Source organism: Plecotus auritus (assembly GCF_963455305.1).
Source record: "Plecotus auritus genome assembly, chromosome: 8".
NCBI lineage: Eukaryota > Metazoa > Chordata > Mammalia > Chiroptera > Vespertilionidae > Plecotus > Plecotus auritus.
The window spans coordinates 57,649,013-57,676,189 of record NC_137782.1 but is presented as its reverse complement, the minus strand read 5'-3'; the positions used below and the strand labels follow the sequence as shown (position 1 = coordinate 57,676,189).

At 37.2% G+C, this 27,177-nt stretch overlaps 1 protein-coding gene across 21 annotated transcripts in view; it reads right to left on the bottom strand.

Moving 5' to 3' along the window:
- TCF4 (transcription factor 4) overlaps positions 1–27,177 on the bottom strand; it is a 341,673-nt gene that overhangs the window by 189,634 nt on the left and 124,862 nt on the right. For all 21 annotated transcript variants that reach the window (XM_080686315.1, XM_080686322.1, XM_080686323.1 and 18 more), the window contains 2 exons: positions 22,304–22,365; positions 19,368–19,464 (listed from right to left, as the gene is read on the bottom strand). In XM_080686315.1, the coding sequence (XP_080542441.1) occupies positions 19,368–19,464; positions 22,304–22,365 (159 nt within the window). The remainder of the gene's footprint in view (positions 1–19,367; positions 19,465–22,303; positions 22,366–27,177) is intronic.

Sequence of the window (27,177 nt, the reverse complement as noted above, 5' to 3'; positions counted from 1 at the left end):
AGCTTCTTTCTGGCATTCTCAGCCCAGCTCTTGTTTCGATAGCACTTGCCGGTGGGATTGCTGCTGCCATGTTTGCAGTTGTCTCATTCATGTTAGTCCCCTCAATGACACAGCAGACTCGCCCAAATCTGGCAGTCCCCAAAATAATGAGCTATGCTCAGGGCAATAACCAATCAAACTGAAATGGCTCTATATAAAAGATGAAAAAGTGACCAAAGAAATGGTGATGCAGCTTAGTTGATCTTTCTTTTATGGATGAACTTAAGTAAACCAGCTTTCAGAGACACTTAAACACAGAGCAATTACATAAGAGAAGAGCGAGCTCACAGCTGGTAGGGAGCAACAGGCAAGAAGTTTGGTTTGGGTCCCTGGGGAGACTGGAGATCTTGGAAAGAGGGATGCACATCTGAGGCCTAGGAAAAGGAAGCAGGCACCACACTGAGTACAGCCCACCAAAAGAAGAGGCCAGCCTTCTCCGGACATTCTCCATCACGAAGCCAGTCAAAAATAAGATCAGACATGATAACAAAATGAATCAATGGTCTTTCTATGCCTGGCATGAGGTAGGGTTGTTTATAGGAGTGAGGGAGAAGGAACTTCAAATACCCTAAGGCAGGTCTGTCTTTTTCAGTGCTGCATTTCAGGATCTAGCACATGTCTAGCACTAAGAAATATCCAATAAATACTGGCTGAATCAGTGACTCAGTGAACACCCTGGAAAAAACAATAAGACTTAATAAACACTTAACCAATATTTAATAAACATTAAACACTGGGCATAGTGAGGTAACTCTTAGACTGTGAATTTGGGAGACAAAAAAGATGTTTTGGTTATTCAAAGGTCACAAGGTATTTTTTAAGTACATTTGCTTATTCCCTTTAAGGGTAAATTTCAAATAATTTAATGAATTAACTAGATAAAATAAATCAACAAAATTATTTCCAACCATTCCACAGAATACAGTTATTTTTTTTCTCTTTCTAGGCTTCTTCTTCATTCTTACCTTTTCAAGATTTTTAGGTGACAACTGCTAAATTTTAGGGTTTTCTATTTTTTCTTCTCACTCCTGCTCACTTGTTTTGGCAAGATTCTGATTTCTTTTATATTTCTTCCTTCTCCCTTGGGAAATTTATGTCTGTTTATAGCATCTGTCTCCCATTCTCTTTTGTGAACACTGGGGTGAAAAATTCATTTATTTTTTAGTAGTATCTTCATTGTCTGTTAATAAATTTCCCTTTCTATGTCTTCAGGGCTCGATAAACCACTTTTCAGATCTCCTGTTCTTTAGGTGCTTTCAGAAATAACCCATTATTATTTACCATCATCTCATAAGTAGTTTCTCTTCCTTTTTCCACTCTTGACTTTGGGACATTTTTAGTATTTTTAATATCTTCCTATAACCATGCCAGTCTCCTCCTCTATAACACTTGTTGTCAACTGTTCCTCTTTCTTAGTAAACAATTGCTTTGTGCTTATCAGTTTCCTATCCTGTTTGCCTGATAGCTGGAATATCCTTAACTTTTGGGCATCTGCTTACTGAATTTATCTCTAAGTATGCATGCCCTACACACTCCAGATACTTTACCTCTTTCCCCATCCTGCTTTATACAGTCTAAAGTTCAAGAGCAGTAAATTTTGTTTCAAGGGACAGGAAGACTGCAGTTCTGCCTACATGCGTTCTGCATTTTTCAATGTTTAGATTAATGGCTCAGATAATATTTGCTATGAAAAGCATCATTTGATGACCAAATCTAGTGCAACAATCCATTAGGTCCAACTCCTACATGTGTTGCAAATTTGCATAACAAATCCCAGCTCTTTCTTTTCCTTCTCTAGTTCAACCACAGACTTGCTAAAGCCTTTAGCTGGATTGCCATCATGCTCCTAAAATACGCTCCAATTCTACACTTCCAATCATACCCTTTGTTTCACATAAAACTTAATCAAGAGTAGTTTTATGTAAGTTTCCTTGTACATAATGATAAATAGCTTAAGCTACATTCAGAACATTCCCAACTATTATTTTTCTTTCTGTATCATACACAGATAAACCACATTTTATCTATGTTATTGTTTTTTCCATCGTATCCATATTCTAGTGGTCCTTATTACCTACCTAACAGACAAAATTTAACTCCTTTTTCATTACAATTTTTGTAACCTTTAATCATTAGCCAGTTTTAGCTTGCACCTGTAATTTCAAGTAATGTCCATTTCTTCTAAACTAAAACATTAAGGAATGAATGCCAGGAAGTTCCCTGATTTTCTAATCAGTGCTTATCATACCCATCTATTGAATGTGTTAAAATTTCTGAGATATAAACTATATAAAATAGAACAGCTTGAGCCTGGCCAACATGGCTCAGTAGTTGACCATCCACCTATGAACCTGGAGGTAACAGTTCGATTCCCAGTCAGGGCACATGCCCAGGTTGCGGGCTTGATCCCCAGTGTGGGGCGTGCAGAAGGCAGCCGATCAATGATTCCCTCTCATCACTGATGTTTCTAACTCTCTCTCCCTCTCCCTTCCTCTGTGAAATCAATAAAAACATATATGTATATATGAAAAAACAGAACAGCTTGAGCTCTCTGGCAGATACCAGCTGATAAATATGATAAAAGTGCAGAATAGTACGGATTTTGCCCCTCTGATGTGGAAAAGACTAAGGGAGCTAAATAATAATATTGAGTAATGTAGCCTCCATCCAGTAGAAACTGTTCAGCAGGCCACAGCATAGTGTAAATTATATTCTGCCCTTTTATAAAAAAAAAAAAAAACAACAACAAACCAGCACGACATCATACCCATTTTAAATACATGAAAATTTGCACAAATAGAAGTGACTTTCCTAGGATCACTAAAAATCATGGTGATCTGGCCTATGCTTTTGAGCACCATATTTAACTGGATTGTCTTATAGCACTAATGTTTCTCCATTGACTTAACTTAGCAAGCAATGTATTTATCAAACTGTAATAGCCTGAAAATAATTAACAATGAACAATGCAGAAAATAGTCAATTACCAGCTTAAACTTTAAACAAGCACTTACAAGGAAGATTTAAAAAAAAAAAAACTATCTTGGCTATTGGGTCATTTTCCAGGCTACTAACTGCTAAACCATGTGCAGAACGTGCTTTCAATTTAGCCATCTAGATTTTCTCAAAAGGCAGATAGCTTTGCTCTGCAGGCAGAATCAAGTTGTTCATCAATTTGATTTTTAAAACAAGGCAGTTCTACAGAAAACCAATAAGCTATTTGCCACAGGTTATCTGAAAAAAGAAAAAGGGGGCGGGGGCAGTAGGCTTTAAAGACCTTAATTTGTCTGTCTATGAAAGTGAAAAATATAATCTTACTTTGGTTTAGAAAAGGGCAATAGTTGAATAAATGCTACAGCCCCCTCAGTTTCTGGCCATTACCACCAGTCTAGGCTCATTTGAGATAGAGCAGTAGCAATAGGTGCCACTACAAATCACATGTAGAAGTCATGATGGCTTTTAAAAGCTACAGACAAAATTTGAATGTTCCCTATCCAATAAACCACCTCTCATGCCTTACAAATAATCAGATACAGTGAAACTGAAAGTTCTAATGGCTGCCTTCCCTCTCCCGATAGCACCAGATCAAAATCTACACAGGAGGAAATGACCAGAACAGAAGATAGGTGTATGAAGGGACATTTGCAGCCCGAGTCTACAGAAGTTCTGCACACTGGTGTGATGAACCACTATAGGCTGGCTTTTGTTATCTATCATTTGTGCTTTTGTGAAGCACAAGGTCTAGGTCAGTGGTCGGCAAACCGCGGCTCACGAGCCGCCATGTGGCTCGCGAGCCGCGGTTTGCTGACCACTGACCTAGACCTTGTATGAGGTCCCATTGCTTGGTTATAAAACAGGCTGCTGGATGCTAACCCATTCTCTCTCTTTGAGAAGGCCTAGCTATCAGCTTAATATCCTACAGTAGGATACCATCCTTCAAACTTCCTTAAGAGCTCACACATGACTCTTCAGGGATCATTTTGTCACAGAACTGTGTTCCTGAAAAGTTGTCATGATCCTAATTTTCATAGACTAAATCTAAAGTCATCCTTTAGCAAACCCTCTCTAAAGGAAATAATCACCTCTAAATTTATCTTTAATATTATGCAAATTTTCATTTAACCTTCATTATTTATAATTTAACATCTGACTTGCCTTGTAATTTCTGTCTTAAATCTAGGTGTACATGAAGGCATACATACTTAGGACTTTTGTCCAGGTAATTTTAAGATTTTAGTTATTGTTGTTGTTTATTTGATTTGAGTTCTTTTCTTATATGGCCCAACAAAGTAGCCAGTCAACAGTTTTATTTATCATCATATCCTATTTATTGCCTAAAAAAATCTGACTAATAACACAACTCAAAAATAAGAATTGCATCTGCCTCTTCCATTGGTCACAGAAGAACCATTTCTCTTAAGCTTTTTTTCTCCAGACAGCAGAATCTTAACAGAAAAAAAAAAGATTAACAATTATAGAAATGGTCCCCACACCCACTGCAATAATAATAGTGAACATGGATTGAATTGATCATAGAGTTCTATGCACTCCTCTATGCCTTATAGATGCTTTACCTCATTTAGTTTATCCAACAATCCTACCAGGTGGATTTCATAATTGTCAACATACAGGTGAAGAAAATACATGGAAAGGTTAGAATCAGAATTTAAATCCAAGAGTGCACACTGCTAAGCATCACACTGCACTGCTTCCAGTCTTGACAGAGTGAAAGGATAGATTCAGAGCACATTTGCAGACCAAATCTGACAAGAAGAAATCTAATAACTATAAAATAAAGTCCCATTCTACACAAGGACATAGAAGGCCTGATTATAGAGCAATTAATATTAAAAACATTCATCATTTTAGTGGACTGCAAGTTCAATTTTTAGTCAATGCTAAAACATGGTTGCATAAATGGCAACTTAGCATTAACACTAAAAATAAAATAGTCCCACTACTGATTAATCCAGATCTGCAATTTTGAGGTAAATCCTGGATTCACCATTTGGAGATGAAAAGAGACCAACTAGGACACATGTAGAAGACAGTGACCAGAAATAAGAAGTGTGGTAAAACACTGTTCTCAGATATGTTAAATGGTTTCCAATGACACTTTTTAAAAAATATGTTTTTATTGATTTCTGAGAGGGAAAGAGAGAAGGAGAGATAGGAACATCAATGATGATAGAGAACCATAGATCAATTGGCTGCCTCCTGAATGACCTCCATTGGGGATGGAGCCAGCAACCCAGGCATGTGGCCTGGCTGGAAATTGAACTGGTTCATGGGTTGACGCTCAACCTCTGAGCTACACAGGCCAGGCTCCACTGACACTTTGGGAAGAAGTGCAAATTCTCATCCTGAGAAACATGTGGCAAGTGAGACAATACACAATCCTCAGTAGCTTCAGAGGAAAAACTAGCCAGGCTGACAGCTACAGAATTGAGAACTTTATGAAAGTCAGAGCTGTCACAATGCAATGAATTACCCTGTCAGTAGTAGCTTCTCCAGTGCAGTGTATGCCCAAGCAGAGGAAGGGTTGCTGGTTGTGGATCCATTCATTCACACATTAGTCATAGTGTCATTTGTGTACCAAAAACTTTGCTAGGGCCTCATCTAGAAGGAAGGATTCCTACACTGGAAGGGAAACTGATGTAAATCAGATAGAAGATAAGAAAAGTTCTAAGTGCCATTCCACTTTAAGAATCTACAATGTATTCCCAATATGGTACTCTGAAACAAGTTTCATTTTAGCCAGTCTTAGTGAAAGGAAGTAGGGAGGGTGGGAGGAAAATAAAAGGAAAGATTTTTTAAATAGCATATTAGGGATGAGTGATTAAATATAACACTGAAAACAATTATGTGACCAACCCATGAATTAGCCAGGTTTTTTTTTAATGCCAAATTTGTAGAGAAGAAAATGATGAGTCAGATCATTTTAAGATCTTTAGAGAGCAAAATGATTAATCAGAAAATAAGATCAATTTTCCCTCTTTTTGTTATCCATTTCCATGACTTCTATTACCACATATGGAATGCTGCATGCCAAATCTTGAGCCCAGAACCACAAATCAATCCACCCATAGACATCTCAAAAATTCATTATGCCCAAAACTGAATTTACCATTTTAATCCCCCATAACCTTACCCCTCTTCTCATATTACATATCCTAAAAGCTAAAGAATAAAAATCAGCATGCTGAGGAGATCAGAAAGGAAAGATGGCAACACTGATGTGCTGAATCCATACAGGTGAGTTGCTATGGCCAGACAACCCCTTAAGTGAGGGGAAAAAACCATCCTTATTTGACTAACCTGCTATTATCAGGTATTTTATTAGCTGCAGCTGAACACACGCTTAACTGAGATTGCACCTCCAGGAGTTCTTTCCAAATTCTCTACAAGTGAGGCAGTGCAGGGTGGTTAGGAACAAGAGCTTTGGAGTTCAGCAGATACAGGTTCGAATCTGGACTCTGCTACACACCACCAGACAACCTGATCTCTCTGATCCTCAGTTGTCCCCTGTAAATGGGAATGACAATACCTATCAAAGAGGTTTATTGTAAGAAGCAAACAAGATAATTTGTGTAAGTACTTAGCAGATGACTAGTACTCAGTGAGCACTAACACAATGTAGCCATTATTATGAGGAAGCTGATGGCTGGTAGCCCAGATATATAATCCAATAGCACCCTGTGCATATATCGATCACTTCACCAATGCCCTGACTTATAATTATCTAATACCAATCTATTTCCTTCCTTAGACTATGGGCCATGCTGAAGGCAAGAAAAGTAGCATGTCACTACCGGGTACCTAACAGGGGGCCTGTGTGGCACAGACTTCCGTAAGTGTTAGATGAATGAAAGAATGAACCAAAAATTAATTTGAGTGTTGAAGTTTATCATTTGGTTAGCTTCTAGTACAAATAGATGCTTTAAAAAATACATATACTGAGGACCATATGATTGCAGTCACTCTTATAACACATTAATTTTATTTATCAAGAAGCTAATCAAACTTTTAAAGCAGCAAGATATTCTGCTTTGCTTTCACCAATATGTAATTTGCCCTCTTTCCTCGATGCTGTAAGGGAGCACTTCCTCTCCTTGAAAATCAAGACAGCTAAGACACGAGGTATAAAAACTGCTCAGGATACAGCCAAGCCGAAAACGGGACTCAGGATCTCTGTCTTATCTTTTCTACCCCTTCCAATTCGCCTCTAGAAAAGGCTCTTCCTCTGAATATTTACTTGCAATGAAGTTATAAAATGAACAACCCCCATTGTTTTGTGGGGGCTAATGTGGGGATGCAAATGGTGGAAGCTTCTCTGGCAAGTTAACAGTCTCCAAATACTAGAATTCACCAAAATAGTTTGTTAGCTGCAGTCAAACCCATACAAAACAGTATTGATTAGGAATGCTATTTAAATTTGACCGCTAAAATGTGCTGCCTAATCACAATGACCATAGAAACAGGGTTTTCTATAAAGACCTGCCCTCCCTTGGTCATCAATATTTTCCCATGTACTGGGAGCACTTTCTTTTTCTTTAGGGAGGAATACCCCTTCATTGTTAAGAAAAGGTGACCTGGTCCGATAAAACTTTAACAGGTGTTGAAATTTATGTATTATATTACAGCCTTCCAAGCCTACACTAATTATTAATTATCCACCTAAGTGTACACCACTTTACCCATCCTGCCCCTTAACTAGAGCACTCAGAAAAGCCATTGTACTTTGCCTGCCTAACGGACCATGACTTGAACAGCTAAATGGCCTAGCAAATGCAAAGATTTTCCCACATGTACACTTGCCAGTGTTAATGTTGATCCACTGCCTTTGCAACCAACTACATTTCTATAACCACATTCTACCTTTTGGAATACAGGTAACATAAGGAGGGCATCTAGGTGTGGACAATATCAACATGTTAGAGCTAATTTATAGAGCAGCTGCCTTCTTGTTTGCATTACTGTTTAGTTACAATTGTAGGAATAGTGAGTTCTCTTTCTTATTCTGCTCTGTGAATATTTTAAAGAAGTCACATAGAGGCTTCTTTTTATGCTAGAGCAGGTGTGAAGGCAATTCCACCCTTAAACTTGTATCAGCTCAGCTGAGAGAACAGCCGTAAATTTTTATTTCAGAACTAAATGAAACTCATGAGGATATGGGACAAAATCTCATTAACTGTTAAAATGCCTTTAAAAGACTGTGAGCAAGGTTGCTTTCTTCTCTTTTATTTTCAATTTAGTGTTCAAACTAGATATATGAAAGTTTGCAATGAATGAAAAATGCAATTACAAAATTATACATATTTAGAACCATTTTATTTTTGAAGTAACAAAAAATGTCAAAGATCTCTCTCCCCATCGACCACATCTCCATGGGTTAGGTGAGTAACAGAAATAAGGAAACCAGATTAAAGTGAAAAATGGCTTGTCCAAGATCACCAAAAGATTACTCAGCACACTACAGTTCAGTAGGTCCGTATTTACCCTTAACTAGTTACTACAATGCCTAACAAAGGTTGTCTACAGCTATAATAGTGGTCTGCCAAAATATTTCAAGTATTCTATGCTCGCTGCTTCTCAATTTCCAAATAATATTTGTGAGATCATAGATAAATAAGGAAAAGGGAAATCCACAATGAAGAAAAAAACACCACATGCAATATAAAGTATGAATTTGATCCTGTCAGGAGACCAATGTTTAAGGCTTCCAAAAATATGGTTATTATGCTCATTACCAATTGCTCAGAAAGTTCTGAAGGAGAGAGTCACCAATAAACTTTCCTCCATGATTTGGTATTGCCTAATTAAGTACAATCAGTTACACATAAAGAGTTTATGCTTGCATCTAAAGCATTCAGATTTGGTTACTGAACTGTTAAGAGTACAGCTTGGTCTGAATAGCCACGGTGAGGAAAAGGCAAGAGCAATTAGTAAGCTAGTAATTTCAGACTAAGGCCGCCACTTTAATGTGATAATACAATGCCAGAAAATCATACTTTGTGATCAGAACATTGTAAAATTAGCTTTTTGTGTGTCTCTTTCTCTCTTATCCTTCTCTTCTTTTGTCTCCACCAAATGTTATCAGATATTACACTGTCTACTTCATTCAACTTTTATATGGCCCATGAGGGGGGGCATTTAATTAATCACTTCCACTTTTTGCCAAAATTCACTACGTGACTCTCAAGTTTGCATAACACTTTTGCCAAACTAGTCAGATGCAATAAACAGAGAAACAGTCTAGATAAAATAAAAGTAGCTATAATAATAATTCACAGTAACTGAATTTAAGTGTCTTCGTTTAAACACAGAGCAACTACTCAAATGAGAAATTCCAACAAAGCACTAAAATTTGCCCAAGATCAAACCAACACCCAGCTGAAAACAACCCTTGCTCAGCCCACCATCCTCCACTTCCCCCATATTAGGGCTTTAGTGGGGTTTCCAATCTATAGGAAAGTTGTAAATGTTTTATTTTAAACATAAAATAGCCAGCTATATTTTACACCAACTTAAAGTGAAGCTTCCTTACAGTTTTTCCTATTAATAAACATGTGTCAAAAAACTGAGGAGTAATTAATAAAAAATAATTGAGAAGATGAAAAACGTTTGGGCCCTATCTATTAAGTGTTTAGGAATAAATTTAATTTAATCCCAATCTATGCTACATACATTTTGCAACTGTTGGTCAATAGGCCTGATATTCTGCAGAAGGAAATAAAATGACATCCACTAAATACCTCTTTCTACTAAATAATTATATACAGTTACTTAGGAAAGACTCAGAAACCTTTGGGAGTGAAGGGAATAAAAAAAAACTAATCACATACAGAGGCAACATCCTTTGCCAAGCATCTCTGGAGAAAAATGAACTGAAATGGAAGAAGACCGTCTCCAGCACCTTCCTGAGAACATGAAAGGTGTGTAATCGTATCTCCTTGATGAAAAGCATCCCACCTGATGGTTACTCCATTATTCAGAAGACCTATAATGCAGGCAAAAAAAATCTCAACTTGTCACCACTTGAGCACCACACCAAGGTGTTTTTAGCCAAGTGAACAATGAAACCTGAGAACATTTAAGTTGGAGCAAAATATTGCTGGAGGAAAATATTTCACAAAAGGACACATCTGAATTCAACATAGTTGTCCCAAAAGAGGTACTTATTTTATAGGATTACTGTTTTGGCTAAAAAAGAAATCTTTCCATTTGGTCTTGATGTTTAGAGAACTGAATATTCTATACTATCTCCACCTGTTCTTGCCTTCTGTTCCAATCTCATTAGAAAGTAAGGTGTTTTAAAACTGCTATCACCCAATATAGGTTTTTACAATTAATTACAGAACAAAGAGACAGAGTACCAATGTGTTAACTTTGCAGTTCCCGAAGATTATAGTCAGAGAGCAGAGCAATTATTCCAATGTCTATCACTTTATCACACTGCTCACAGTAACTATGGGGCGTAGGTGTGGCAGATACCATTATCTTCATCTTAGAAATGTGAAAGTTGGGGCTCATGAGAAATTTATCCAAAGTCCCAGTCACCTTGAGGTGAAAAAGCCAAGTCTAAGACCACAGTGATCCCCAGCTAGTCCTTTATTCCATGATGCCTCTCAAGACTTGTAGAGCTAACGACTGAGTTCCCTTGCTTCTTTGGTCCTTATGCACATTATCATGTGAGCAAAGAAAACAGGCATATTTGTATTGAAGGTCAATAGAGCACTGAAGAAAGATACATTCTCTCATAGACTTTAGGTTCACAGACCCAGGAACTGCACTGATGTGTCTCCTGGAGCTGATGGCCAATGAGAGGTTTGAGAAATGTAGTGTTTAATCCCCTGTCCAAGGATCCAGGCAAGAATTGTGTTCACTGCTTACTATCACAGGCATATTTTAAGTGTCAAGCTAATGCAAAATCCAAAAAAACCATTGTTCCAATGAAAAAAGTAGAAAAAAACTTGATTATTAAATAAAAATGGTATATTTTATTTCTCATCCAGCTTACCTTTAATGATAGACAGCCCCTTCCCCTGCCTATGTTCTCAGTGGCCTGAGTCATGCATGACCGTGTGCAGCAGAGGTGGGGAACTTCTGGCCAAAAGTTGGATCCAGCTCTCACCACAATTTCATGCAGTCTTGGCATGTTGACTAAAATTAAATGTTGTTTTTTGGCCACACCAATCCTCCACATTAAAGAACAACAAACATAATTGTGTACATATTAAAACAAAATCGAGGGCTTTTTTTGCCCAAGTCAGTGGGCATTCTTGTCTAGTGCTTCAGGATAATATGGCAGGTTGTTGGAAATAAGTTCCCGGGAGACTATTTGGCAGTGGTGCAAGGGAACAATCACTGTCTGTCACTTAGAGTGGCACATGCTGGGGCCTTGCTGCTCCAGCCTGCTCTGAATGGCTGCAGCAGGAGACTATGGAGGTGGGCACTGACCTAAGGCTATGCCCAAGGCCACCGAGGGGACTGGTGGCTGGAGCTATGGGCCTGCTGCCCACGTGATCTGGATACATGGCAGGCATTCAAACCAGACACCTAAAAGTGAAGGTCCTAGGTGATGCGGATGTTAAGAAGTTGACTCTGGCTAGGTGCTGCCTACTTCAAGGGATGAGGACAACGAAGGCAAAGGCCTTGACAATGAAAGGAGAACAGCACGCCTCAGACTCCTTCTGCCCATGTGTGACTCTCATGCCTGTACTTTCTCTTTGCTCCTCATTGCAATACCTTTTTGTCTACTTCATCCTTTCTATATGTCTTTATCTCTAATTTGCTGGCCAGAATTCAGAGTTGAGATCCATTTTTATATTTTGCTTATTACATGGAAATTTGAGCCCTGTTCTTAATTTTTAAAACTGTTACATTGAAAATTATATACTTTCTCTTGAAAGAAACGAAATAAACCCTTAAGTTGCTAAGCCCTATACACATGCTTATTTTCTGTCTCTTTCCATTGGTTGTACAGAGGCTACTGTGTATGTTCCCATACCCCCACCAAAACTCTGCAGCTGCGGATGGCCCTGGCTGGACTCACCTTTCCCTACTTCTTTCGGTGTCAGGCATGGGCACTGAAGCTGTGGTGGTCATCCTGAGACAATGAGGAAAAGGACAAAAGAACTGGAGAGACACCAACCCTGACTTCACTGGGCTGCAAACCAATTCCAAAAGAGGGCTGACCCCAGCTCCTAGTACGAGAACCGGTATTCTGAAGCCACCATTTGTCACATTTTCCATTACTTCCAAGCAAAAGCATTCCTACCTGATACAAACTGCTTTTTGCTTTTACTGGAATCTAAAAGGGTTTATTTTCTCTTAGGGTCACTACGTTTCTATGTGAGAACTCTTCCTCTGGTATTTAGATCTATACTTTTCTGTTAACTGCAGTTTCAAGTAACATTTTTCTGGCATCAGTTCTTCTAAATTTTATAAAACCTGGTTTAGTCCATCTATTTTGACTATATACCTGTTTATCACAGCATTAAATGTGCTATACTCTAGAGTAGGCAGCTGAATGGAAAGGAAATGAGACCAGTGAAAGAGGAACAGAAATGGTTATTAATTGGACAAGAGGAAATAAATTATCTTATCTGAATACTGGAAACACACAACTTGTTCAGTAGACTTTCAATAAATATTGATTTTACTTATTTCCTTTTATAAGTATGATAATCTGTGGTGGGTTTACTGAAAACTGAAATCTATCACACTGTAATATGGTCTGTTTCCTGACAATAGGAAAAATTCTGTCCAGTCAAGGATACAATACCATAGAATAAATTTCTATAGCTGGCTCTGGTTTAGGGTTTTATCTTGTTACAGTAACATGTAAGCCCAACTTTAATTTATGGGCTTTTCACTAAGGGTATAAATCCTATATATATCGGATTCCTGCTTTATTCATGAATGACACCATTCAACAGCCGTTTACAGAGGTCCTACAGCTCTGAGCCAAAGGCTGGTCCATGCATAACACTTTTCTCCTGGTGATGTGACTTAACAGGTTATTATTATATCCTCAATCAATTAAGTCCCTTAACTACAGAGTTGGAATGAGTTAAGGTAGGAAAGAAATATCCATTTGAATCAGGCTTTAAAAATTACATTTGGAAAATATATCACTAGTGAAATTACTTGAAGGTAAAAAAAAATAGAGACAAATGGATTAGAAAGAATGATCAACACCTCTAAAGATAAAATACAGTATAAAGATGAAATAACACACCTAAAAGATCAATCAACAGGTCTGTTCCACACTTAACTTAAAGACCTGAAAAGTGGCTGAGTGGGGACCCATAGGCATTTGTAGCAAAACAGAGAAGAGAAAAGTTGTTCTGAGTCCCAGACTTAGCTCAAAGTCAGCATTAATAAAGTCATCCATGTTAATAGGATGACACTTAAAATGGTCTTATTTGTTAATATTTTGGAAAGGCATTTTAAATTTAACATTAAAATAAGGTAACTCCCAAAGAAACAAAAAAACTAACAAAAAATAAGGCCACTTTAAACATTTCTTTGCTCAGAAATTGCTTGTTACATTATCAGTCCAACAGATAACAGATATCAACATAACCTCAAGCTAAAAAGTGTCCTTAAAAAAAGACAGTGAAAATGCACAGATAGGTCTTTACCAATGGACTTGCAAGATATCACTAACTTCAGAATACTTTCTATGTGAACTGAAATATCTAAAGCTGACATCCATATTCACAATTCCATTTCATGAAGTTACTAAAATATTATTTGACCTCTGGAACTTTCAAACATCCAGTAATTGCCATTATTGCACAGGTTTTTTATTTTCAATATTTATATTCCTGCATGGAAAAATAAATCTGACCAAGATGTCAAGTTAAATCTTACCAATGCTTTTTTAAAAAACGATGTTTCTTGTGGTCATTCTTTTCCTTTGTAGGTTAAAGTTTTCAAAACAGCTTTCCTGTAAGAGCCTCATCATTGGGTAATTCCAGTTTTATAAGGAAAAGAAACACTCCCTGTATTAGCTTCTACTCACATTTGCCGTTTTACAAGAAGACTGTGCCACGAGCCACTGCCACTGGGATTTGAAAAAACTCACAACACTTCACCTTTATGCTGGGCTAAACTCAGAGTAGCCATAAACACTTTGAAGTAATACAAACCTAAATATTCCTGCTAGGCAAACGGAGCGGTGGAACCGAATTATAATGAGCTAGCAGCTGTCACAATATGACCACAGTAACCAAATCAAAATATCAACCGCTAACCCAGATGAGATTCAAAGGTCATCCTATAAGCCAGCAGCTTTCTTCAGTTATGCCTGAAACCTAGATCTATTCCTGCAGTAAAATGTTCCACTGAGCTAGTTTAGAAACCAGTGACTCTATAGTGGGAAATTACTTAGTGCACTGATAGAGTACCATTAGTGGGATGAGAACCAAACACCACAATAAGGAAACCGAACCATTCACAAAGGGACATGTAAAAACACAGCAGCTGATGTTGAACTAAGCTGCACCCAACCGTACAAAAGTATCACTTTTCACATCCTGCAGTTACCAAATGCATGTCTATAATCTTATTGGCAACTTGTTCACTCAAACAATCTGGTTTTCAATTAAGGCTCTGGAACAATAGAAGGAAAATGCATCCTAAGATCCTTCCTTGGATCAAAAAGTTTTAGCTGGAAAATATATTGTATACTATTGTAAAAATATTTGGACAAATAATTACCTACAAAAGTTTAATGCTTGGCAAAAATAAACAGTAAAGTTTTAAAAATACGTACTCCCTGCATATAGTTCTTACCAGGAATTTCAAACTATTCTATAGCATATAGTTCTCTTAAAAACAAGACTCAGACCCATTGCCTCTCGGTCTGAGGAACATATTCTGAAAGCCACCCACTGACCACCTATAAAGGTTTCATCTAACTACTTAAAACTGCAGCAAACAAGTTTCCACCAGGTCAGGTGTACAGTATTATCCTATATAATAAAAGCCTAAATCCTAAGTGTCCGGTCATCCAGTCGTCTGTTCAATCAAAGCATAATATGCTAATGATATGCTAAGGCCGCTCAACCGCTCGCTATGATGTGCACTGACCACCAGGGGGCAGACAGTCAACCGGTCAACCAATCGCTATGACATGCACTGACCACCAGAGGGGCAGACAGTCAATCGGTCGACCAGTCATTATGATGTGCACTGACCACAAGGGAGCAGACACTCCAACCGGTAAGTTAGCTTGCTACTCGGGTCCGGCAGATCTGGACTGAGTGAGACGAGCCAGACATGCCCTGGAGCCCTCCCACGGTCCTTCCCTGGCTGGCCAACCTCCTGCGTCCCTCCCCAGCCCTGATCATGCACTGGTGGTGTCCCTCAGCCTGACCTGCGCCCTCTCACAATCCGGGACCCCTCAGGGGATGTTGGAGAGCTGGTTTCGGCCCAATCCTCCAGGCCAGGCCAAGGGACCCCATTGGTGCACAAATTCATGCACTGGGCCTCTAGCCATTAAAAATCACAAGTAGTCATAAGAAAGAAGTGATTTGCTTTCTCTTCAGTACAAAAAAAGGACACAGAAAATCAAACAGATAAAAATGCAAACTAACCCAATGAAAGCAATGAGCTGGGGACTCAGAAAATGCCAGGTAGAAGAGTCCATCAATTGGTCAATGCAGGCAGTCAACTCTGTGACTTGATGTTTAAACCTCTCAACTCATCCACACTCATCCACACCAAAGGAAAAACAAAAAGTCATGCACACTTATTTTTTCAAAGAACAAATTTAGGGGCTTGCTGTTTTATCTGCTTTAATTATGTTCTTCTTTAAAGGATGTACACGATATCAACTTCCAAAACTCTGTATGGCAACTCAAATTACAGAGTGCAACATTGGTTATAAACCAAGAAATGTCATTAATTCTTCTAGCATAACAAGTGCTCTTGTGTTCATTTGTTTATTTTTACTTCAGGGATTCATAAACTATTAAATAGGGCACTATATTCAGACATGAAAGCTTATTTCTAAAAGAGTAAATTAATGGAGTTATTAATCTTATAAATTATAACCCATTTTTCATAAAAAAGATACACAAGTAAATTGAATTTTATTATTTTGCTGCCAAACCTAAGTATTATATTACAAAAACTATAACATTTATTCAAAACCATTGGTGTAAAATATCAAAGTTCAGAATTATAATAAAGTGTTTTATTAGCATAAAAGAGTTTATGAGCAAATGTTACCAATTCCTGCATCATTTCTCCAAAATAGTGGAGTGCCATAAAGAACGAAATATGTAATATTCATTTACCCCCAAAAAGGAGAAAGTGGTTCATTACTTTTTTCTTTACTTGTAATAAACTAAATTTCACTAAGTGAACCGTTTACAAAAGAAAAAAAAAAATAAGGTCATCTGCAGTTAATAACTCTTTCCTGTAAAATTAGTGTCACTTATTTCTGTAGCAGACGCCTAATTCAGTTATAGGCTTGATTGATTTGACAATAGAGAATCTGGTCCAATAAAGTGGCTGATTTATTTCTAATGCTATAGCTTTTACTCTAATGTGACATCATAGTAGAATTAAGTCTCTGACATGTAAAGAAATCTTTGTAATTAATGAAAACTAAACATTCTAAGAATGGATACAGAACTATTGTCAAAACTTATATTAAAATCTAATACCTTCTTTTGATAGAATGAGAACTTCCACAAAGATTATAACACAGAGTGAGTATTTGGACACAAAGAACAGAATATACCATATATTTTATGAGTTTAAATTGTTCTCTACGCTAGTAGATCTTATTTTGTGTTTTGGTCTCCCTTTGTAAACGGATTGCCTTTAATTTCTTGAAAATGACCTACCTTCTCTTTGTTAAGATGCAACTTAACACCAAGCATCGCTCATCTCAAAAGTGGTTTCATTTTAAATAAACAGCAGCTTGAGCAAAATCAATGAGAATCTTTGTTCCCGAATCTGGCTCTGAGATACTCAAGCCAGTCAAGAAGGCGTTTGGGATGTGAGAAATTATAAGGGTGGGAAGAGTTTTTAATGTAGCATGGTGGTCAGTTCTCTAAAACTATTTCTTAAAAATTCTTTTCCAAACTAAAAATGCAAGGTATTTCATAGTTATTTAAATGTCTTTTTCTCCCTTTTTCCTTTTTTGCACACTGCACCATGCCCTCTCACTCTGAGGGTGACTTCCCTGACCCCAATCTGACACTGCACCGTTAATGTCAGATAAACCATTTAGCCCAAGCACAATTCTTTTCTGTGCAAAAATCTGCTTGAGGTGGAAAATGTAGCAGTTTGTAAACAATAAAGAGCCATGTTTCAGACCAGACAGCTTATCTAACAGAGAAGGCCTTTCATTGGGAACAGTGGGTGGGAGCCTCCGGACATAGTAGCATTTCCTATCACAATGCAGGAGACTGTCTTGGCCTCCATATTTAAGAGTTTAATGGGAAGGAGGGCAGACGGGATAAAAGAACACAGCTGACATCGACTTTCAGCTTAAATAACAGCTAAGTGAAAAGAACTTTCCCCTCTAGCTCTAGACAATCATCCACTTAAATTTTAAATATTATTTGGATTGAAAAATGAATTTGGTTGTTAAAACAGTGGCCCATAAGGACAAAGGAACAATAATTATTTACTATCTTTGTATCGCTTAGCATATTCTATAATATTAATTTTAACAAGTTGTTCTTTAGGAAAACGTTTTTAATGTATATTACAGGAATTTCTAAATATTAATCGTAATTTATTCTATTTTACTTACTTTACCTTGTCAGAGGACAGTTTTAGAACCTACTAAGGAAGTTCTTTCATATACTCTTTAAGTGCTACTTCTCAAGATTTTTATTTTCAAATTATTTTTTTCTATTTTATGAAGTTGGGTGAGGATGAGAAGCAATGGCATTAGAATTTAAAATTATTACTACCGTACTGAAGTGTCTAGAGTTGTTTTTTCACCTTTAAGTTGATAAATATATCTGGCCATCTGCATCTGTACATCCTGAAAACTGGAAATGTACCTTCCTATCAACAACTGATAAAAAACTGGGACTCCTGTTTTATCTATAAAGTTAAAACATATACATATGTATTTACCATTTTAAAGTTAAAAAAGCACAAATATAATAACATCCTTTGATCAAAGAGAATGTTGTGACTCTCAAAGTTGGGATGACATGTAAGGACACAACATGTAATATTACCCATTAAAAATAAATTGCTAGTATTTCTCTGCTTTGTCTATTTTATGATAAATATCTGAAATTCCTCAGATGGATTTAATGTGATTTGAGGGAGTTTGGAACCCTTAAAGTTCCAAAGGCAGATTCAAGGACTATCTACCCCTTAAATAACGAGTATAGTGACAAGGCTTAAAAATTGGGGCATGCTTTAAAAGCATTTGCCATTATGGTTTCAGAATGATATAAGTATGGCTACATGTTTTCCTTGCACCAAAAATTCAACTTCATTTATTGAGGATTCTCAAAAAAAAATTTGGCCAAGTTGAGAGATTTACTAATATTGTTAAAAACTCACGTTTTACTAGAACAAATATTATTTTTTCAATCAAAAATAAAGTAACCAGCTATTGAGATCTTTTAAGCCATTATGAATTATCTTTTCATTGCTTAAGTTACTGCTGTTAAACATCCCACAGGGTTCTAAAAGCAGAAAACTATACTAACCAGTAGAAAGGGCATGCAAAGAGCTCGCAGACTGTCTCAAACGACAACTAGCTTGTTCTCAGTGAAGTAGGATGTTGCCTGCCTAGACCACTAGCACTAAAGTTCACCCCCTGATAAATATACAACCAGATTTTACAATTCAACTTGAAGGCACTACTCTGACTTAAACACAATAAACCTATATGAATTATTAAAGGAGTTTCCATAACCCTATTAATAAAAATTCACAGTTAATACTGACTATATCTCATTGCCTATGAGCAGGCATAAAATACATTTTTATTTTAAATATTCACCACTTTTGATTTCATCAACCTTTACTTAGAAAGTACTACTATTGCATCATTGAAATTGTGATAAATGCTTAGTATCTAAGGAAGACAAAATTTCCATGTAGATTCCATGAAATTCTGTAATTCCACATGCTAGTGAAACTTAGTTCTTCATGTGTTATTACCAAGCACAAACTATCAATATTTCCCCCCAATTTAAAATTACTATAGAGAACTGACTCAAAATCCAAGTTCCTAAAAACAGAACATCTGTCTGGGTTTTTGTTCTCCCTCCCATGGTAAAACATATTCATTCCAAAAAGCCATGTTAATTTAAAATTCGTCTTACTTTGTATTCTGGAATTGACAAAAGGTGGAGAGAGATTGTCATGTGACCCAAGGTCCCTGCTGGTCATGTGGTCATAGGGAGTCCCATCTCCATAGTTCTGTAAATAAAATAACAGCATTTACATACATTATCTAATTCAATTTTACATGAACAAAAATCAGCACATAAATTACCCACTAGTGAGACCTCCCTGACCCAAAGAAACTAAAGTCCACCATCATTCTGACCCAGGAACATCATTATAAGGAACCTGAATTTTCACAGGTACAGTAGTTAATAGAGGGCTTTAGAGTCTGCAGAGTTCAAATTTTCTTCATAATTTTTGTGAAATCTAGGGAACAATAATAATTGAACCAACTTGCATGAAATTGTTGAAGTGGTTAAATGAAATAATGCATGCAAAACACCCAACATAAAACATATTGTAAATATTAAGTTATTATTTTGATAGGCCCACATTGTTTTTCTTAAAAGAGCAAGGTTGTACTATAAGAGAAAATACCCACAGCCTGTAATTGAATAGCTTTTGAAAGACCCAGGTAAAGGCTTTGAAAAAGCAACACATGGTTTTTTATGATATTGAAATTGCAGTGTTTTGTTATAGGTTGTTATTGTGGTTGTAAGAGAACTGGATCATTCCATAAGTAATTACACATAGAATATTAAAATTACTATAAAATGACTATGAATGAACATCACAAATTTAGCATAAATGAGTACTTCTGGGTTTGGACAGAGTGTACCACAAAAAATGGTTTTAAAGCAGACATTAACTTTGTCATTGTTAAGATCAACTCATTGTTTTAACAGGAATTTAAAATTAAAATAATGTTTTTAAACTGCCTCGTCACTTATTTTTCTAGGAATTGATAACATATACGAAAGAAAAGCATGTACTTGTATATTATATGGTTCAAATTTCAATCTACAAAGGTGCATAAGTAACCAAAAATGAAAAAAAAAAAATGTCATTCTGTTCAGCTGGTTGCACTGCCCATAAAGACTAAGTCAAATTTACTCAGAGGTGTCAGTTGGCATGTTAGCCAAAGGGCAGAATATGCTCACATAAAAAAGACGGATACTGTATGAAAAATGAAAATGAACGTCAGCTCACTAGAGAATAACTGGAACCCTTAAAGTTCCAAACAAACCCATTCTCAATTGCCTTCCCTCGTTTATAGAAATTAATTGATGATGCTGTAATCTAACGCTGTCACTAAGTCAGTGCATAGAAAGATGTCACATACCCAGCATGGGTTTTACACTCACTCATTCTTTACCAAGCATAATACTGGTTATTATGAAGGGTCCCCACCCTAAAAAGTATTCTAAAAGCTTAACATACATTATCTAATTTAAACCCCTGCATAGTACTGCAAGGTAGCTGATAGTATCACCATTTTAAGATGAGATAGACTTAGGCTGCGCGGATACAAGTCAGCCACGATAATCTTTCTCATTCAAACTCCCTGGATTTAGAAAATATAAATAGCAAAATATTGATTCAAATTATTCACCAACATATTCCCTGAAAAGAATGGCAGAACAGTTAATGAACACTAAATAAAATTCAGGATGATCCTAACCGGATCTTGTTCTTAGAAATATAATTAAAAGTACTGTGTGTATTAAACTGAGAAATCATAAGAAATTAAGTAAGTCTGAATGAACTAAACAATGGAGGGAAGCACTGTCATCTCCTACACTTGCTGTCAAGGGGAATGGATTTATTTCTGCAAGTGCAGACTGTAACATGAGGAGGAGGAAAGATTTCCTCAACCCAACCATATAATGCATTAGAATGTCAAACTCGACAGCTGGTACAAGGGCTGAATAAAGTTACTGGTAAGCTTGGAGATCCTGCTATACCCTGAAGACTAGAGTGGGAACCACAAGGCCAAAGAACAGGTAAAAATGGGTAACTACGGCTTGCTGAAATGTCCTCATTTTGACAGCTTGATTACCTACCTTCCTTGCTTCTTATGCCAAAACAGAGACCTCCCTCCCCCCAAATTTATGTGAATACTTAAAGCAAAATGTTATGCTCCCTACAGAATGCTTCATCTATATAGCTGGTTGGGGGAGGTGCCGATGTTTGCTCAGCTATGGGCTCTGTCTATTTTTAATTTGGGGTATTATATGCATATTATAAAAGCTGACATGGATTCTACAGAGCCTAGAAATGATTCAGGTGAAGTCAGATTATATAAGTAAGAAAGAACATAAAAGACCCTCTGATTCTACTTCTTCATTTTATCAATTAGGAAAATAAAGATCAAAGAGGTGAAATGACATGCCCAAAGTCATATACACACAAAAACACGCATGGCCTAACCACTCCTTTTCCTCCCATTCCATGGCCATTCCGTTACATCAAAACTAACACCCAATTAATAATGGAGGAAATCCGTGAAAAAGAATAGCAAAAATCTGAGACCAAACAAATGAATGAATCTCATTGGTGACCCAAAGGCACTACTGGTAGAATAATAACATGTTCACAAAGTGAAATCAATATAGATTTATTATGTAGAGTATATTGAGAGGCTAGTCCTTCACACCACACCTTCAGAATTATTCAGTGGTCTATTTACACCAATATATTACAGAGATACAGTACTAGGATTTTTTCCGAAGTTGTGCCAGCTACAAAAAATAGCTTTCTATAATACTAGATCAATAACTGGCAAAGTAAGGGCAAATATTTAATGAAGGATTTTTCTTCTGGTTAGCAGAAGTAGAACAGGTGTCAAATTCAATAACAGCATTCAATAAGAGAATGAAAAAAAAATCCAAACACAACCTGATCCTCATTAAACTTAGTGCGCATATATATCTGTGCAGTTGTGTGTGTGCTTGAGAGAAACTCACCTTCGGTCTGTTAATTTACATATGTGGGATGTTTGGATGTGGGAGAAGAGATTAGATATACTTACCCTGGACGGGCTTGGATGTCCTCCATTCCCCCAGGACCCTGAGCTACTTCTGTCTTCTACATCTAGGGACAAGAGAAAAGTTCTTTAGGCTTTCTTGCAATAATTCTTTCTTTTTGTGTATGCACTTTTAAATTAATGTTTCAAATTAATCTCCTGCTGCCTTTAATTAAGAATCAGGCACAGGGCTACCACAATGATAGTGGCTTCTGACCCATCTACTTAAATTAACTCATTTAAATTCACAGCAAAAAAATGAACTGGACCCTCAGGAACCAGAGGTATGAGCATTAAAAAGTACTTCCATCTTTCACAGAGTTTCATAGCCTCGACTTTTATAGACATGAAACTGCACTGCGTGTTTTATTTAAATCTTTTGGACAAAATAAGTGTAACTACACTAACACAACCTTAATTACAAAAAAAAACAATGCTAAATTCAGGTAAATATTCATACTAACACTGGCAGCATCCATGCCATAATGTTCTTGAATACTCTGTTCTCTAGCCTCAGCTTGTCATACCAGACAACAGACATGCAGCAACATACACACGACAAAAAAGAATTTGGTCATCTTTTTCTACCAGTGCACTACATGGGCGTCAGGTTTTGCTTTTTAAGTTTAGATAACACTGTCTCAGTCTTTTTCTTTTTCTTTTTTTAATAGAGTTGCCCAGTTGGTCTCCGATCCTTAATGTGGGCATTGAAATGTGGAAATTAAAGTTGTCCAAGTTTTACTTTGATAAATGACAGTGGAGCGACCTACATGAACTACGGGAAAGTCGGCATTCTTCTAAAATCTGTAGCAGCAATGTGCTAATGCTGACCAATTGCTGAATGCTCAATCAGTGCGTCAAGTGGCAAGTACTGGGGATGGAGAATATAAAAACTAAGTTATCATATTAATTGCTTAAAACATAAAAGTGGTTTAAAATTTTAAAGATCAGTCACTCTATATTTAGAAGCAGCTTTGAGATTTTTGATGAAAGGCCCCTTAGAAGCATAAAAAGTTTCGCTGTTCTATTATTTTGATCACGGTTGATAACAGATGGCCATCACAAACTTCCTCTGACAGAATTGGAGGAGGAGGTGTGAAACTTTGGTTCAGCAGACATAATCCCATTTATTGTGTTTCCTAACATTTCAGTGATACTGTTTATTCTCTTCATGCACTACTGTCATTCTTTTTATTACTGCTATTTTATTATCAGCAAAAGTAGTCATAGTATAATTAATTGACTTATTTTTGGGATACAGTAGAGTACACATTGTTTTAGTATCTTATGAGATGGAATAGAACAATAATAAAAAACAACTATTAGCACTAAACTTGAATTCTTTCTTTTTAAACAAATTATTTTCGTTCCTTTTTTTTTTTTTTTTTTTTTTTTTTGGTGCTTCAGAAGATAATGCAACAGCAAAGAGATGCCCCCTGTGGACAGCTAAAATCAGGGACTGTGAGTTTTAAGGAATGTCAAGAAAGCTCTGGGGAGTGCATCCAATCTGGATAAAAGGTGCAATACTTTCTCCAAATCTGCTGTTTAACAACCCAGCCTCCTGGTCTATCCTGTGTATACAGAACTGAAGTACATGAAGAAATTACTTAGAACCCTCTGGATTCTCACATGAATAAGTTTTGCACTTCATCCTTAACCAAAAAGCAAATATTTTCAGCAAAAACAAACCAACAAACAAAAAACACTGTGACAAAAATCTCTCAAACACTGCAGCTTTTCAGAAGCCTGGCACATCTTAAATTCCTTTTTACCTGAAACAGTCAGTTTGGACTAATTGGAGAAATTTCTGCTCTTAAATTTGGCCAAAAAATAATGAAGGAAAAGGGATGAATCCCTATCTCTACCATAAGATGTTGTCATATTGTTCAGACACACTTTATCTTGTCAGTTTTTAAAAAGGATTTTAAACATATAAAGTAGGCAGAGCCCTAGCTGGTTTGGCTCAGTGGATAGAGAGAGCATTGGCCTGCAGACTGAAGGGTCCTGGGATTGATTAGGTCAAGGGTACTTACTACCTTGGTTGCAGGCTCCATCCCCAGCCCTAGTCAGGGTGTGTGCGGAAAGCAACCAATCGATATGTCTCTCTCACATCTATGTTTCTCTCTCTGTGTGTGTGTCTCCCGTCCTTTCCACTCTCTAAAAATCAATGGAAAAATATACTCGGGTGAGGATTAGCAACAACAACAAAAACGTAGGCAGAGACATGGAGGAAATAAGACCATAGTAATGCTAGGCTAGCAGTTCTCCACCAGGGGCAGGTCTGGTCCCCAGAGGACATCTGGCAATGTCCAGATAGATTCTGAGTCATCCCAGCTTCGGGGGGATGGGGGGACAGAGTGTACTGGCATCTAGTCTGTAGAAACCAGGATGCTGCTAAGCATCCTACAGATACACAGAACAATCCCCCACAACAAAAATGTTCTAGCCCCAAATGTCAATTGTGCCAGGATAGAGAAGTCTTGTGGTAGAGGAAAAATCATATTAAAGAGCAAAAAAGAAAGAATTGAGTTGGAGAACAGATATAATAGAATTTGATTTATAATTTAGTACAAACTCTTACTAAATGCAGAGTGACATGCATTTTTAACCCATACTTGAGCTGTAGTGTTGCAAGAGACCTTCATATACATGTTCTATCCACAAAGATAAAGGAAAAATGATGGTCAACCATGCAGTCTGCTAATTAGCAGGCAGATAAAACACAAAACTTGAATATTCTCAATTGGGCAATTTCAAAATCGAGCAATCCACTAGTTAAAAATGCTGGAAGTTTTGTTTTTTCAAAACAGGTTAAATACTGGCTGGGTTCCTTTACAAATAGATTCTCAACCAATCAAATCTTTCTGCTCTTTTGCCATCCTTTCCCATTTCCACCTTTCTCATTTCCTGACCTCATGCTGTGTGCCTTCCTCCTTTTTACTGCTCTCTTTTTAACAGGTTTTGCCATCCCTTGCCCTCCTGCTAGATCTAGAAGATAAGGAGGAATCACTAGCTCTCCAAAACCTAAGAGAACAATAATATGATTGTTGACTAGATTTTATCTTTGAAACTATATCTGTATAACCAGTGCTCAATCATTTATAGCAAGAAAACACAAGGCTAGAACATGGATATTTGTAACTCATAATGAATGTAAACATACTACTTTTATGTTTTTTATTTCTATCTTCCCTCCCACTGAGTTTCATCAGACCTGCCAGTAAATTAGCATGCATTCCCTCAACAACTATTCCAGCACTCTCAAAGTGCATCTGAGGACCACTGTGCATCTGAATCCGTGGTGTGCTCATCAAATATCAGCATCTTAGGGTCCAAGGCAGACCGAGTGAGTCTGGATTTCTGGGAACAGGGTCAGTATGGGGGAAAAACACACTGTGTTTTCCCAAGTAATTTTCATGTACACAGGTATTTGAGATCCACCAGCCTATTCTATTGGAGAGTCAAGACAGACGCATGCCCCACACCAACAGTTGCCTGACTCACTCCCTCTCTTTAAATCCCTGCCTACGTTGCAGGTTTCAGCAGCATTCAGTACACACCCCCATCACATCTGCATCCCAGCAGTTCTTGCCCAGACTCACTTTTTATGTAAGCCCTGCACATGGCCTACACTTGGCCCATTGCTTACTCCCTGTTGGTATATCTGAACATTGCACACACACGCGTGTACCCTCCGTGTTTCTGTACCTCTATTCCTTTTGCCTAAACTGTTCTTCATCTCTCAAAACAAAAACAAAAAATACGAGCAGCTAACATTTAGTGTGCTTAAACATGTGTCAGACACTGTGCTAAGCACTTCAATGCACTAATAGTATACCCATTTTATATATGAGAAAACTTAGGCTTAGATGACAATAAATGGCAGAGAAGGCTAACACAGGTGCTGTCAATGCAAAAAACTAGTAAGTGCTTTTCTCCACCATAAAAATACCCTTTTGATGAGAACTACAGATCTCTACAGGACCAGCTCCAATGAATGTTACCTTCAGTCACTTCTCTCCAGCAGAGAAAATGTATTCATTTGGATGTTTATGCCCATTCTGTGTCCACAAAAGATTACAGAATTATATACAACAACAACTATATAAAAGTAAATATTAAAAGAAATCAAGAGGCTGCAAAATAAAAATAGGAGGACAATAAAGCCAGAGGGGTGGGTGAGCTTATCAAAACGTACACTGCAATGGAGTGGAGAAAGGGTCAATATCCTAGATGCTACTGAGTAGGCAAAGCAAAGAGCGAAACAAGATTCACAATGAGCATCCCTGTTCTGTTGCCACCTCTATCCAAAATGAGAATAAATAATAGAGAGACAATAACCTAGGCAACAGAAGGGAAAGGAGAAAAGCAAGTGGATGACAGAAATTATTCTTCCATGAGACTGAAATGGACTCAAATGTGCAAGATTTTTTTTTTCAAATTTATTTTACCCTAAACTAGGACAGATATGGTAACTTTCTTGGTATGGACAGTTGCTGTAGGAAGCAGCCTGACAATCCACAAATTTTCATTGTATTTGAGGAGTTATGCATAAGTCCCCTCTCACATGGCTGACATTTCAGCATCAAAACACCAAAGCGAGGTGAAGGGAGAACACTCCATTTAGAGAAAAGATATTATAGACATAATTTTTCATTTCTATGATTTCTCATCTACATTCATTAAACTGATGGTTTGATTTCTCAAATTTCCAGGAGATCAAATATCAGAAAACACAGCACTGGCAGTTGAGATGGAGGCCTGGATTTTAGTAGCAACTTGGCATAATCCAGCTCTAGGGTCTGAAACAACAGACACTATTAAATATCCTCCCATCATCATGGAGACTCACAGTCTGCGTACATCTGTGCCTCCTACTA